The sequence below is a fragment of the Squalius cephalus genome (assembly GCF_949319135.1).
Source record: "Squalius cephalus genome assembly, chromosome: 17".
In the NCBI taxonomy this organism is placed as follows: domain Eukaryota; kingdom Metazoa; phylum Chordata; class Actinopteri; order Cypriniformes; family Leuciscidae; genus Squalius; species Squalius cephalus.
This window is the reverse complement of record NC_137138.1, coordinates 3,223,292-3,240,791: the sequence shown is the minus strand read 5'-3', so window position 1 is coordinate 3,240,791 and position 17,500 is coordinate 3,223,292. Positions and strand designations below refer to the sequence as shown.

The window sequence follows — 17,500 nt, the reverse complement described above, 5'->3', positions numbered from 1 at the left end:
TAAAAACACGATGTTTGTGAGTTTCCTCCAGTTTCCTGGACAGAGTCTGTCTCTCCGAGGATCTGCTCACAGTCACACCGACAGTCCCTCTCTCCGGGACAAACACCAGCTCTCCCGGGAACGCCGGGGTCTCCGTACCACCCGGACCTCTTCCGACAGATCAATGGGGCTTCACATGATCTCTGGCTCGCTCACACACACACACACACACACACACACACACACACACACAGACACAGACACAGACACAGACACACACACACACACACACACACACACACACACACACACACACACACACACACACGTACCAGGAATATAAATCCATCGGGACTCAAGAGAAACACAGTAAAGGAAAGCAAATCTATCTATCTAGTAAATTGTTACATCTATCATTATATGAATATGAATATTAATATACATAGTATATTTAAAAAAGTATTCTCTGTTGCCTCTGTTGAAAATGTTACTAAAATCTTAATAAAAGCACAAATTACACAGACTTTGTGTTGCTGTGGTTTGTTGTCCGGATGATCCATTTCAGACACATAAGATCTGACTTGAAATGTTGCGTAACACAATAAGGATTAAATTAATTCTGTTTGTCACAAACACTCCAGTACTAATGTCCATGTGGGTGTGTGTGTGTGCGTATGTCCGTGTGTGTGTGTGTGTGTGTGTGTGTGTGTGTGTGTGCGTATGTCCGTGTGTGTGTGTGTGTGTGTGTGTGTGTGTGTGTGTCCATACTCCATGCTAACATTGGCCATTTGGACTGAAGTAATTAGTGTGCTGGAAAAACTACACAAACGGTTCATAATTTCCTAAACATCTGGTCAGTGGATCGTACATGGACAGATCATGAATAAACAATCTACAAATACACACAAAAAGACAAATAATTAATAAAATCTCAATGCAAGAAAGGATCTTAGTAAAGAAATTACATATCTATATATTTATCTATATATATCTATATCTATATATTTACACACACACACACATACAGTGTATATCTATAAAAATAAATAATATATAAAAACGTAATGTAATTTCAAATATAGATTTTGATAGTTTAACATAACCAACAATACAGTACCTAATTATTGTAATTAATGTTATTATGTCAATAAATATTTAATGCATGTGTGGTTTTACAAACATGTGCTGAACTGGAGAAAGGATTTATTTATTTTTTTGTTATGCTAAGCAGAATTTAATCTTAAGTTTGCTAATTTATTTACAAAAAAATATTAAAAACTAACATTTAAAAATATGTTGTAAAAAAAAAAAAAAAAAAAAAAAAAGTAACTTAATTTTTAAAACTCCAAACTAATATTTTGAGCAAGTAAAAATGTAAAAAAAAAGAGAGAAAGAAAAAAAAGCTTATTTGGGAAAGTGAAAGAAAAATCCTTCTGTTCTGAAATGCCGTATTCCAGGATGAATCCGCAGAGCCAGAACTCCTCGCTCCGGTGTTTTAAAGATCTCCGAGGGTGAAATCCCGGCGTGAGAGTCTCGGAGAGCTAATTAAACGACAGGAAAATTCACTCGGACTCTTAGCATGACAATGGCGATCGGCTCGTGTGTGTGTGTGTGTGTGTGTGTGTGTGTGTGTGTGTGTGTGTGTGTGAACAGGCCTTTTGTTTTTCACTGAAGCTCTTTTGTGGATTCATTAGTCGACCCGACGTCCTCCTCCTCAACACTAAACCCCGAGAACCGGGTCGCTCTACACACACACACACGCCCGGCACGGCCCGGAAAACACACGGAGCGAGAGACATCGGACGCTGTCGGCGGGACCAAAGATGTTGTCCTTAAAATGTTCAACTGTTAAAATAGCAGAATAAACAATCCCAGCAAGAGCCTGGCAGAGGATCAACACACGGGACAACGCTGAGACACACACACACACACACACACGGGACAACGCTGAGACCCGGAGCAAACACTGATGAGAGTGAAGGGCCTTCACACACACACACACGGGCACAACGCTGAGACCCGGAGCAAACACTGATGAGAGTGAAGGGCCTTCACACACACACACACACACACACAGGCCTATACATTCGGTCTAAGGGCGGGAAAGTCCAACTTATCACCGGCCAACAAATTTTTCCCGATGGCGGGAATGCAGACATTTAGGAAAAATCCAAAGTTTTGATTTATGTGCATAATATTTACATGAATTACATTTATAATTGCCCATATGACAGTAGAATTACAAATATGACACTAAATGATCTGCTCGAGAATTCAGATCCCCATTATACATCATAAATTAATAAATAAAAAAAAATGGCCAAAGATCAACACTCAAAATTCCCTCGTAAACATGTCAGATGTTCAGAAGCGGGACAGAAAACCTTCAGGACACAAACCAGCAACAACCTGACGACCTCTGACCTCAACACACTGACCATTAGGAGGAACAACATCTGCATGATCTCAGTGAAGAACACACACACACACACACACACACTCTCAAGGCCATCTCTCAGGACTACACTTCTCAGATAACACACTTTTTCTCCATTATTTGACAGATCGCAGTTTAAAACAACCTTTCAAACACATGCAGATCTGGGAACGGGATTTTTCCTGCAAACTTTCGGGGTGTTTTTTCTTCTCCACAGATTACAGCAGCAGATTCACAAACTCTCCCGTGTGTTCCTCCATCTGAGGTCGGCTCGACTCAAGCTCGACTCTAAACATGTTAACAGATGCTAATGTCCATTATCAAACGCTTTACACAAGGCATGTAGCTTAAAACAACACACACCTCTTATCACACACACACATTTTTCCCGTCTCATCCCAGTTCAAAGACAAATTTCCAGCAGATCTCTCTCTCTCTCTCTCTCACACACACACACACACACACACGGATCAGAGGTGAATGACAGTCAGATGTACTCACCGCTTTTCCATTATAGTAGTACATGAATGATCCGCTGCTCACTCCCGGGATGGTGTATGCACAATACATGCTTCTGTTCCTCTAGTGTGTGTGTGTGTGTGTGTGTGTGTGTGTGTTTTATCCGCTTCAGACGCTCTCAAACAACTTTGTGTTCAAACTCGCTGTCCCCCTTTTTTCACAACAATTCCTGCAGTTGCATTTTCCCATATGGCCGGCCTGATCGTGCTGAATATGCAAACGAGGAGAAGATTCCTGACGTCGACCAGTGGGAGGAGAGAAGAGCGAGGGGGCGTGTCCTAGCCGAGCTGAAGCCCCTCCCCCTGCCCTCCCTCACACACACACACACACACTCTCTTTCCTTTCCATGGTAAATCTGGAACTGATCCGACTCTGAGCTTGTCGGCTTCTCAAATAGGGACTGAAAATGTGTGTGTTTGTGTTTTTCAGGAATGTTCACACACACGTTTATTTACACACCTACTGTAACATATAAAGATCATTATAATGAGCACGGACAACAAGATTTACTATAGTAAAACACACACACACTCTTTTTTTCCTTTCCATGGTAAATCTGGAACTGATCCTGCTCTGAGTTTGTCGGCTTCTCAAATAGGGACTGAAAAAGTGTGTGTGTGTGTGTGTGTTTTTCGAGTATTTAATTGCTGGAAGGTTCACACACGTTTATTTACACATCTACTGTAGCATATAAAGACCATGAGCACGAACACAACATGATTTACTATAGTAAAACACACACACACACACACACACACACACACACACACACACACACAGTGAGAGGTTGAGGGACAGTGAAGTGACAGTAAAGTCTGTTATAGAGAAGAACACAAACGCCATTAATAAACTCTGTGTCTCTCTGTCTCTCTCTCTCTTTGCTTTAATTTGATTAAAAGGCGAGTTGCAGGGAGGGATTCATACGTGCACATCTAATAACTCCACCATCTGTCCTCAACGCTGGCAACACACCAGAACTCAGAGAGAGAGAGAGAGACATAAAGAGAGAGAGAGAGAGAGAGACATAGAGAGAGAGAGAGACATAGAGAGAGACATAGAGAGAGAGTTCATTTGAATCCAAAATGTGAACGAAACATGTCAGCAATTAGATATTAATAATAAGTTTTAGTTTGTTATTAATAATAAAACTGTAATAATAACAAACGGAAATGTAATTTTTTACCATGCCAACAAAACTACTAAAATACATATACTTACATATATATAATTATATAGTATATGTACAGACTTCATGAATGTACAGGCTGAGCTGATGCACCTGAGCGCAAGAGAGCAAGACAGCAGTGACGTGAAACAAACACACACACACGCACGCACGCACACACACTACCTTATCCCTAAACCTACCCATCACACACACACACACACACTACCTTATCCCTAAACCTACCCATCACACACACACACAAACACACACACAAACTACCCTACCCCTAAACCTACTCATCACACACACACACACACGTGCACACACACACACACACACACACACACACATATACACATGTGTAATTAACACACACACACACACACACACATTACCCGACCCCTAAACCTACCCATCACACACACACACACACACACACACACACACACATATATATAATTTACACACACACTAAACCTGCCCATCACAAAACTTTCTGCATTTTTACAATTTCAAAAAACATAATTTAGTCTGATGTATTAATCCCGCCGGCTGCTCCCCACAATGTAATATAAACTCATACACACACTCTCTCACACACACACACACACACACACACACACACACACACCGTTTCAACTACAATAGTCACTACAGTAATTGTTTCTACTGCAAATTTTAGCAGAACTGTTAAAAAAGGTTCCATCATTTTCAAGTAAGGTTTTCCAGTCGTGTGTGTGTGTGTGTGTGTGTGTGTGTGTGTGTGTGTGTGTGTGTGTGTGTGTGTACAGTTAGTGATTTTAACACACATGGATGACGTCACACTGCCAGCATGTGAAGGGAAACCGGCTGAACCGTTGGGGATCAGATCCCAAATGAAACTGTCATTTGCATATGCAGAGAGCCGCTGCTATTCCCAGAATAAACTTCAATAATTCAGCAGCAAAAGCTCGTCGGCGGCACGAGTGTGTGTGTGTGTGTGTGTGTGTGTGTGCAGGGCCTTTGTGTTGTTTAAGTGCTGCTGCTGCTGCTGTTGTTGTTGTTTGTGTGGAGGGCTTTTGGAGGGGGTCGACCTCTCTCTCTCTCTCTCTCTCTCTCTCACACACACACACTCTCTCTCTCTCTCTCTCTCTCTCACACACACTCTCTCCCTCTCTCTCTCTCACACACACACTCTCTCTCTCTCTCTCTCTCTCTCTCTCTCTCCCTCGCCCGGCGCTGACTTTCCCATCCCATGGGATTAGAGTAAACAGTACTTGGATTATAAGCACACATTTCATTCCGATTTCATGCTCGGAGGATTTTTTGCTCATTAGAAGCATGAGTTGTCAATCTCGGAGGATCCCGTCGGAGTCTCTGTTCTCTCTCTCTCTCTCGGGGAGTTCAAGGGCCCGACTGAGGGCCGGCTCCACGTCTCACAGAAAGAGCCACGGCATATGTGTGAACAAAAACACTTGAACCCTCAACACACCACGCAAACACACACCGACGAAGAGCATAAACTTTCATTCTGACACGCATTCACCTAAAACACACACACACACGCACCTGAAACACACACAAACACACACACCCGAGCTCAAATCAGCCTGAGAGACATGACCAAATGTGCCTGTGGAAATACACACATCACTCTCTGACTTCCAAAATAAATGAAGGAACAATAAATCAATCTAATATAATATTAAAAAATCTGAAATAAAATGCATAAATGAATAAAAATGAGTCTAAAATAAATAAATAAATCAAACTAATCTAAAATAAATGAATACAACTATGATAAATAAATAAAAACAAATACATCTTAAATAAATATATTAAAAATAATACGTATAGTATATTTTGTAAAGTATATATAAAAGTATATTAGTATATATAAAAGGATATTTTGAATTAATATATAAATACAAACAATAAATAAATCTAAAACACATCTAAAACAAATACATAAATATTAAAAATAATTTAAAAAATGATCTAAAATAAATAAATTAATAATGAAATAATATGAATAAAAACGAATAAAAAATAAATATAAATAAATAAATAATAAGTACATTTTACTTTTATATATATATATATATATATATATATATATATATATATATATACACACACCATCAATAAATATATCTAAAATAAATTTAAATTAATCTAAAATAAATACATAAATATTAAAAATAAATCTAAAATAAATAATCTAAAATAAATATATGAATAAAACTACTGTATAATAATAATAATAATAATAATAATAATAATAATAAGTATAATTTGCATTACTTAATAATTTAATACACAAGCAATAAATATATCTAAAATAAAATAAATAAATGTGTTTGCTGGAAGAGTAAATCTTCAAACAGCTGAAGGTTTCACGCTGAAATAACCAGGACTATTACACAAGTCATTCAAATGATCACAGGCGTGTGTTGTTGTTTCTCAGACCGATTCTCTGACAAAACGTATATGAATATATAATTAATGAGCTCAATCATGGCAGAAACCGAGAGAGTCGTGGGAAGGTGTAATATCTGAAAAACTTGCTCAGATTATCGACACAAATTACCAAAGAATAATTAGTCCAGACAGAAAGAGAAACAGCGGCGAGATCTGAAGAAGCTGATCATTACATCTTCATTAAACACACAACGTTCAGGAAGAACAAGAGACACACACACACATCTCCATCTGAATGTGAGAGTTCGTTCGTGTCACAGAAACACACACATAAATTCAGCAAATGTTGATATTTGAGCGGCTCAAAGCGAGTCCGAGGGTTTCGTCCAATCACACTCTTCCGACGGCTCCCAATACAGATCCTAACAAACATTAAACACAGTAAGGAGGCAATTATGTATGCATGATTTAATCTGCAACTAATTAATATGCAAATGTATTCATATGTTAGTTACTAAATTAAAAATGCAAAGCAGCCCTTATGGTGATTCTGTGATTTCGGCACAAACAGAACATTTGAAAACGAAGAAGAAAAAGCACAAAAATGAGAGTTAAAGAAACTTTAGGTTTAAGTTCCTCCGTTTAACAGCCTGTTGCTCCTGAAATATGCGTATTATTTAGTCTTTCTGAACGCACATGCTTCAGAGAGGGGTTTTAATGACGGATGTGTGTTTTGTAAGTCCGTGCAGATGGGCAGAGCCTCAGGACATCACAGCATCACACACACACACACACACACTCGTTCTCAGGCTCGGGATCTGGTTAAAGGGCCGTTAACATCTGCGACCCGCCCGACATCAGCTCGCCGCGCACGCAAGGCATTGTGGGACACAAACACACTCACACACACTGGGGGATCTGGGCTTTAAAGTAGCGGATGAATAAATATGCATTTACCAATTTAATGATGAGATGTAACTCTTTATATATATATATAAAAATTTTGACAAAAAACGAAATTATGACAAAGTAAGAATCATGACAAAGTCGAAATTGACATACTAAGATATAAAAAGTAAACATTTTGACATAAAAACTAAAATTATGATTAAAGTCGAAATCATATCATAAAGTCTAAATATATCTGTAAGAATTCATAGATACAAGATGTCAAAATTATGAGAGAAAAAGACAAATATGTAATGTCAAAAGCATGTCAAGTCGAAATTATGACATACTAAGGCATAATTAAGATAAAAAGTCAAAATTGTGAGTCAAAATCATGACAAAAAAGTTTAAATTATGAAATAAAAAGTCATAAATATAAAATGTCAAAAGTATGAAAAAAAGGTGAAATTATGATATACTAAAGCATAATTAAGACAAAAAGTCATCATTATGAGTCAAAATCATGTCAAAAACAGTTTAAATTATGAGATAAAAAGTCATAAATATGAAATGTCAAAAGTATGAAAAAAAGGTGAAATTATGATATACTAATGCATAATTAAGACAAAAGTCATCATTATGAGTCAAAATCATGTCAAAAACAGTTTAAATTATGAGATAAAAAGTCATAAATATGAAATGTCAAAAGTTTGACAAAAAAGCTGAAATTATGACATATATAGCATAATTAAGACAAAAAGTTGAAATTATGAGAGAAAAAGTCAAATATGAAATGTCAAAAGTATGAAAAAAGGTGAAATTATGATATACTAAAGCACAATTAAGACAAAAATCATCATTATGAGTCAAAATCATGTCAAAAAGTCTAAATTATGAAATAAAGTCATAAATATAAAAAATGTCAAAAGTTTGCCAAAAAAGGTTAAATTATGACATACTAAAGCATAATTAAGACAAAAAGTTGAAATTATGAGAGAAAAAGTCAAATATGAAATGTCAAAAGTATGGCAAGTCGAAATTATGACATACTAAGGCGTAATTAAGACAAAAAGTCATCATGAAATGTCACATAAATTGAAATTATGACATACTAAGACAAGTCAAAATTTTGACCAAATTATAATAAACTTGTAATCATGAGGAAAAAGTCTAAACTAAGAGATAAAAAGTCATAAATATGAAATGTCAAAAGTATGACATACAAAGATATTTTTTTTTTACAAAAACTAAAGTAAAAAATATTAGATAAAAAGGTAAAATATGAAACATCAAAAGCATGACATAAAAAGTTTAAATTATGAGATAGTTATAAATATGAAATGTCAAAAGTATGACGAAAAGTCAAAACTATGGCATACAGTGCTGAGTGACATAAAAAGTTGAAATTTGGACAAAATGATAAACTCGTAATCATGACATAAGTCTAAATGATGACATAAAAAGTAATTAATATGAAATGTATGACAAGTCGAAATTAAGACAAAAAGTTGAAATGATGTCATAATAAAAGTCCCTGACTGACACTGAGGTTAACGGTCGTTAGTTGAGCTTTACAGCACTGGTTAGTCGATATGCGTTTAACAGTTTAATGACGAGACGTAACGAAAGTGTAATCCAGAGCAACAGAAGCTCTGACAGAGGCTTGCACGCGGGGGAATGAGTTCAGAGTAACACCACACACACACACACACACACACACACACACACACTCTGACTGGTGACACTCGGGTCCTCGCCAGAGCCATGTGTCGATCGCTCTCTCTCTCTCTCGCTCGCTCGTTCACACTCTACAAACGCCACCAATGAGATTCTCAGGGATGAAACCAGGAACGTAAGAAGTAATGAGAGAAGTAATGGCATAAAAAGTCAAAATGATGAGAAAAGAAGTCAAAGTTATGACATACTAAGTCATAATTATGAGAGAAAGCCTAAATTATGAGTTTAAAAAGTCAATTTATGAAAGAAAAGGTCAGTTGTGATGAAAATTAGGAAATCATAATTATGAAATAAGTCGAAATATGACATAAAAAGGAGAAATTATAAGATATAAAAAAAATCATAATTACGAGAGAAAAAGCCACAGACATAAAAAGTCAAAATTATGAGACAAAAGTCAAAATTATGAAATGAGATGAAATTGACAAAAAGTCGAAAATCATGACATAAAAATGTGAAATTATGAGATAGTAAGTGATAATTATGAGAAGTCAATTATGAGATAAAAAGTCAAAATTATGACAAACTAAGTCAAACTAAGCCAAAATTATTTAATAAAAAGTCAATTACGAAAGAATGAATGTCATGACAAAAAGACAAAACAAAAAAATATGTGATAGAAACTCATATATCAAAATTATAACAAGTTGAAATTATGACACACTAAGTCATAATAATGAGACAAATATTCAAAATTTGAATGAAACTATGAGATAAACAGTCAATTTACGGCACAAAATTATGAGACTAAAAGTCTAAATTCATAATTTTCTGAAAATGTCATAGTTTCAGTTTAATTTTGATTTATGTCATAATTATGATTTACCAAGCATGGAAATGGGCTTCAATATACAGTTCTCCTTTCAGAAAAGGTCTCAACAATTTCTCAAACTGTGCAAAAAACTGAGTTCTCAATATGAACTCAAACACTTCTCATCAAATCTCCTGACTGAGTTCATCTCTCCTGAGGAAGAAAAGAAGAAGCAGATTCTTCATTTAAGTCTCAAGAGCAACATATGAGCAATAGCACGCGATCTGTGATTAGTTTCCCAGCATTCATCATCTCTCTCTCTCTCTCTCTCTCTCTCTCCCCCAGTGCATGCTGGGACACCTGAGGCTGCAGACGGTTCAAAGAGGACAAAAATGAGACTAACTGTAATGTAATGACAATACAGACAGAAGAGATCTTATGTATACAAAAATTACAACACTAATGCAAGTAAAAAATGTAAATATTTATGCAAGTCAAATACATTTTAGAATATGAATAGTCATGCAAGTAAAAAAATATTAGAATATTAATGGCAGTAAAAAATATGAGAATAGTCATTCAAGTAAAATAAATTAATGTTTATGCAAATCATTTTTTTTAAAATATTAATGCCAGTGAAAATTTGAGAATATTTATGCAAATAAAAAAATATTAGAATATTAATGGCAGTACAAAATATGAGAATATTGATGCAAGTAAAAAGAATGAATATTTACGCAAATAAAAAAAAGATTATTAATGCAAGTAAAAGTAAATAAGCATGAAAATATTTATGAAAGTAAAAAAGGTAATATTACAATATTGAATATAATATTACAAGTTAAATATTATCATTAATTATGTTTTAAAAATATGACAACAAAGATCTATAAATGTGCACTGATCGTTCACAATAAGTTATGGAACGTTAATTAAGAAAGTAAATAGAGTCAATTTTGTTCCACACACACACACACACACACACACACACACACACACACACACACACACACACACACACCTGTTCCTGCTGAAGCCAAACCCACAGGGTAATAAAAAACATATTAGCATGGATAAATTTGCCCCAAATTGACTGATGTTTTAAAAACTGTGTTTTCAGCCAATTAACAAGCACATCATCACCTTAAAATCAATTCTGGCATTTCTATGAGCGATATCAACTCTAATTCTGTTCCACATAGAAATAAATCTGCTGAAACAGACAGAGACCTGGCAGAGATGTGCGGAGAACATTCCACATCGGTTCTGAAGCTGGAGCTGATCACACACACACACACACACACACACACACACACAGGAAACTGACTTCATTTCCTCTGTGCATTGCTCAATGGAAAACACACAGTCCACTGGACCTGATTCATATAATTCTCTCCTGGACCTCATCTGAGCTTCAACACACACACACACACACACACACACACACACACACACACACACACACACAGTTTGATTTGACTGTTTATTTGTATCGTTATATTCCCATTGGCATATGGATCACATATTGTATGTTTATCGACATATAATGTGGCTCATCCAATCAGAAATGAGAACTGGGATCTGTTTTTGTTTTTTTTGTCAGTGCAAGTTTTATTATTTGAAGGTTATGTTTTATCAGAAGACAAACTACACCAAAGGCCCAAGCGAATTTTTTATGACTAACATTTAAAACGAAACCATATTTGCAAGTGTTGAGATTCCTAGGCTGAAAATACGATTATAAAACAGTTTCAACTGATTTCTGATCATAAAATGTAGATACACACACCTTAGAGCGGACGTTAATCATCAGATGTTTAAGAGAATACAGCAGCGGCTCTAAAACAAAATCCTATTCCACAAACATCAGCTCTGATTCTCTGCAGCCAAATATTTCCTGACAGGAATGTTGGAGAGAGAGAGAGAGAGAGAGAGAGAGAGAGAGAGAGAGAGAGAGAGAGAGAGAGAGAGAGAGAGAGAGACTGTGTGTGAGAGAGAGGGAGAGAGAGAGAGAGTGAGAGAGGGAGAGACAGAGATAGATAGAGTGTGAGAGACTGTGTGTGTGTGTGTGTGTGTGTGTGTGTGTGTGTGTGAGAGAGAGAGAGAGGGTTTTATCTGAACCGAAAGCACAAAAACAAAAGTTCTCAGCGTGAACAAACAGGGCCGAACGATCAAGACATCAACATGAAATGGCGGCTGCGGAGGTGAAGAGAGAAACAGATGCTGCGCTGGAGGAGAGGATGGAGGGATGAGGAAGAGGAAAAACTGAGGAAGAGAATGTGGAAAGTATTTGATGGCCATCTAATGACCGACAGAGGAAAACATTATTGCTCAGATGTCTCTCTTTCTGTCTTTCTCTCTATGAAGGGATGAAGAGATGAAGGGATGAAGAGATGAAGAGATGAAGGGATGAAGAGATGAAGGGATGAAGAGATGAGGAGATGAGGAGATGAAGGGATGAAGAGATGAGGAGATGAAGGGATGAAGAGATGAAGGGATGAAGAGATGAAGGGATGAAGAGATGAAGGGATGAAGAGATGAGGAGATGAGGAGATGAAGGGATGAAGAGATGAGGAGATGAAGGGATGAGGAGATGAAGGGATGAAGAGAAGGGATGAAACCAAGAACAAATGGATCTGTGTGGAAGCCCATTTCACCACATAAGAAACATAAATCCTGCTTCAGCAAGTCATAATTATGACATAAAAACCCTAAAAAGTCAAAATCATGGCATAAAAGGGTTAAATTATAATATGAAATGTCAAAATTATGACATAAGTCGAAATCATGACATAAACACATAATTATGACATATAAAGTCCAAATTGACACAAAAAAAATCTATTACAACATAAAAGTCAAAACCACGAGATAAGACAATATTATGAGATAGTCATAATTATGACATAAAAGTTTCAATTATAAGATAAAAAAATCATACTTATGACTTACTGTAAAAAGTCATAATTATGTCATAAAAAGTTACAATTATGAGATAAAAAGTAATAATTATGATACATCAAGTCCAAATTGGCAAACCACACGATACAAAAAAAACGATACAAGTCAAAATCAAGACAAAAGTCAAAATTATGAGATAAAGTCATAATTATGACATAAAAGTCGAAATTATGAGATAATCATATTTAGGACATAAAAAGTCATAATTATGATATATCAGGTCTTTTATCTTATAAGTCAACACTGAAAAATCTGAATTTAGACATCAATTTTCAACATTATGACATACGAAATTATTACAAAAAGTTTAAATTATGAGATAAAAAGTTCAAATTCATAATTTCTATGTTGAAAAAAAGTATTATCTCATAGTTATGACTTAGTATCTCATAATTCTGACTTTTTCTTATGAGGCGGAAATGGGCTTCAACACGCACGTCTCAACACGCACGTCTCAAACTGTCCAATCAAAGAACTCAAACACTGCTCACATTTCTCCTCAGATAAAACACACAAATGAAAATTGTATCAAATTAATGTGGACAACATATAATATTCATAAGTTCATCCTGAGACTCAGTGGATATTCGGATAACTAAAATTGGGCATTTTTATTTAAAGGAATTAATTCATTATAAAAGCGATTTAAGGGAATAATAAAAAGAAAGGCTTATTTTATTAGTGAATAAGTTAAACTATTTTCAAATAATATTTTATTTTTAAGTATGCATACATTCTCTCTAAATGAAGAGAGAATGTATCTCTCTTCAACAGACATGTCTGTGATTGGCTACAATGCTCAACGCTGCAAAAGCACGTCGCAAGTTCCTTTAATGCAAAGGGGAAAATATAAATAAAACTGTAATATGCACTTTTCATGATTAGGTAATCACGGCTGCTGTAATCTTATTCACATTTGTTTTTCTGATTAATTGTTTGGCTCTATGAAAAAAGACAAAGTGACAAAACATTCAGGGTTAAGCCCTAGCCCGGCTGAGACCTCTGACCTCTGCAACTGCTAGTTATGTGGTAATCTTGTGAATCTGAGGCCAATGTCAGAGAAGGATTCAGTGTGTGTGTGTGTGTGTGTGTGTGTGTGTGTACTTGTACAACTATCTTTGTGAGGACCAGTCTGAGTTTTAGACCACTGGAGTGAGGACACAGAGAGTAAAGTGAGGACATGTTGGCCGGTCTTCAGTTTCTGAGAGCCTTTAAAGGCCTGTTTGAGGGTCAAGACTTGGTTATAATGAGGTTAAGGGTCGGTTTAGGGTCAGGGGTCGGGTTAGGCACTTAGTTGTGATGGGTAAGGTTAGGGTAAGCGGCTAGAGACTGCATTGTGTCAATGAATGTCCTCATAAAGATAGATGTACAAGAGTGTGTGTGTGTGTGTGTGATACGCTGGAGAAGATCCTCAGTGTTAGGTGTTGTGATGCCCGTGACTGTGTGTGTGTGTGTGTGTGTTACGCTGCAGAAGATCCTCAGTGTTAGGTGTTTTGATGCCTGTGACTGTGAATGTGTGTGTGTGTGTGTGTGTTACGCTGCAGAAGATCCTCAGTGTTAGGTGTTTTGATGCCTGTGACTGTGAATGTGTGTGTGTGTGTGTGTGTTACGCTGCAGAAGATCCTCAGTGTTAGGTGTTTCGATGCCCGTGACTGTGAATGTGTGTGTGTGTGTGTGTGTGTGTGTGTGTGTGTGTGTTACGCTGCAGAAGATCCTCAGTGTTAGGTGTTTCGATGCCTGTGACTGTGTGTGTGTGTGTGTGTGTGTGTGTGTGTGTGTGTGTGTGTGTGTGTGTGTGTGTGTGTGTGTGTGTGTGTTACGCTGCAGAAGATCCTCAGTGTTAGGTGTTGTGATGCCCGTGACTGTGTGTGTGTGTGTGTGTGTGTGTTACGCTGCAGAAGATCCTCAGTGTTAGGTGTTGTGATGCCCGTGACTGTGTGTGTGTGTGTGTGTGTTACGCTGCAGAAGATCCTCAGTGTTAGGTGTTTCGATGCCCGTGACTGCGACGGCTCCTCAGAAACACAAAGCTCTATTAATAGACGACACAGGATCCTTTCAGAAACTCGTCCCTCATCAAACCCAGATCTGATGTGTTCATATCCGCAGGACCGAATGAAATCTGACCGCTTACTTCATACGCAGTCGGACTGGAAGATCTCAAACGCAGCCAGACACACACAGCTGTTTCTCTTACTTCTTTTCACTCGCTTAAAACACACACACACACACACACATATGAGATCATTTCCAGCCACACTCTCTTCCCTAGACGGTGTGACAGGTGAATCAGTGTGAGAACACGACTCACTGTGCTTCATTTACACACTCACACAACCGTTTCCTGATGTACACGAGTCTGGGCAACAAACACAGCGGCTCCAAAACACACAACTACTCACATACACACTGATAAAATGATAATTTTACCATCAAAACTACACGTCTTTCTTCTGTGGAGCACAAAAGAAGAGGTTTAGCAGAATGTGAACGCTGCTCTTCTCCACGTGTGAAAGTGCACGGAGGAATCTGAGCTGCAAAAACAACTAAATCACCAGACAAGAATCACAACACTCGTCCATTTGACTCATGCACAACTCATCCGAAGTCTGTTCCTCTGGGAAAATTATGACATCATAAGACTTGCAATATGGTGAAATATAATATATTTTCCATGTAGTGAAAGTGCATGTGAATGGAGGCATTCGAGCAGCAAAAATGACAAAAAAGCATCATGACAGTTTATTTGACTCATGCACGATATTACAATCTGTTTCTCTGACAGAATTATCATATGACTTCTTAAGTCTTGCAATATAGTGAAATATATTTTCTATATAGTATGTGAATAAAAGCTTTTTAGCTGCAAAAATGCACAAAAAAGCATTTGACTCATGCATTATTACATCACATCTTCTGAAGTCTGTTCCTCAGACGAAATTATCATAAGACTTGAAATATAGCGAAATATAATATTTTCCATATAGTGAAAGTGCATGTGAATGGAGGCATTTGAGCAGCAAAAATGACAGAAAAGCATCATAACAGTCGTCTATGTGACTCATGCACGATATTAAAAGTTTGCTGAAGTCTGTTCCTCAAAGACAATTACCCTATGACTTCATAAAACCTGCAATATAATGAAATACATTTTTCATATAGTGAAAGTGCATGTGAATGGAGACATTTGAGTGGCAAAAAAAAGCATTTAAAAGCATCAGGTCTGCTGAAGTCTGTTCCTGACAAAATCATCACGACTTCATAAATATGAATATTTTCCATTATAATGAATATGGATGTGAAAGGAGGCATTTGAAGTTCAAAAATGACAACAACAAAAAAAGCACCATAACAGTCGTCCATTTGACTCATGCATTATTATATCATCTGAAGTCTGTTCCTCAGACGAAATTATCTTATGACTTCATAAGACAGCGAAATATAATATTTTCCATATGGTGAAAGTGTATGTGAATGGAGGCATTTGAGCAGCAAAAATGAAAAAAAAAACGGCATAAAAAGCAAAAATCAAGACATAAGTTGAAATTATGAGATAAAGTCATAATTATGACACAAAAATTGAAATTATGAGATAAAGATCATTATTATGACATATAATGTCCAAATTGACAAAGAAATTGACATAAGGCGTAATCATGAGATAAAAACTCATAACTATTAGTTGAAATGATGACAATGAAAAATCTAAATTATGACATAGAAATTGTGTATGCCATAATGACAAATATGATATCATTACAAAAAGTTGAAATTATGAGCTAAAAAGTATAAATCCATAATTTCTATGTAAAAAAAAAAAGTATGTCATAAAAAATAAAGTCATAGTTATGACTTAATATCTCATAATGGAGGCATTTGAGCTGCAAAAATGACAAAAAATCATCATAACAGACGTCCATTTGACTCTATATTGCAAGTTTGCTGAAGTCATATGATAGTTTTGTTTGGGAATCATAATTCAGATTCACAAGCACTTTCACTACATATAAAACGTATAATATTTCACCATGTTCAATAAAGCCATATGATCATTCTGTCTTGGAATAAAGTGTAATAAAGTGCACTTTAACTGTGTGTAGAAGAGCAGCGTTCACATTCTGCTCAACGTCTCCTCGTTTGTGTCCTACAGGCCGTGAGTAAATGATGACAGAATGTTCATTTTCGTCTGAATTATTCCTCAAACACTAATTAAACTTACTGAAATTAGTAATTTCCCCTTTTTAAATTCTTTATGATCATGAAATAGACTTCATCTGTGTCAGTGGAGCATCGCTGCAGGAAACCAGCAAATGACACGCGCTTGTTCACTAATATTTCACCAATCTCACACAGGAAACCAAGCACATGTTCATTAAGACGTAGTCCAAAACGACGAGGTTCTGCAAGGGTTCACACACTCACACACACACACACAGGTTCTCACACTCGGGTTCCAACACAAGCGCTGTCGACAGCTGGTGTGAGAGGCTGTTTCTTTCTTTCGCTGAGTTTTGGGACGAGGCCAAAGTCTTACCTCCGTCTGCACGCTGCCCGTCCGAGACCTGTCAATCAAACCGTCGCCATGGAGACACACCTGACCCCCCCCCCCCCTCTCGTTCTCTTCATCAACAGCAGCACAAACACAATTGTTTGAGGGTTTCAT

The 17,500-nt window shown here is 36.6% G+C and overlaps 1 protein-coding gene across 7 annotated transcripts in view; it reads right to left on the bottom strand.

The window, feature by feature from the left end:
• tcf4 (transcription factor 4) overlaps window positions 1-17,500 on the bottom strand; it is a 221,818-nt gene that overhangs the window by 49,739 nt on the left and 154,579 nt on the right. Inside the window, exon 1 of one of the 7 annotated variants that reach the window (XM_079847542.1) lies at window positions 2,918-3,169. The exons of 5 other annotated variants lie outside the window; for them this stretch is intronic. In XM_079847542.1, coding sequence (XP_079703668.1) covers window positions 2,918-2,986 — 69 coding nt within the window. In that variant the 5' untranslated portion in view covers window positions 2,987-3,169. Of the gene's footprint in view, window positions 1-2,917; window positions 3,170-17,500 lie in introns of those variants that run through there. One more of the 7 variants, XM_079847543.1, reaches the window with a different exon arrangement.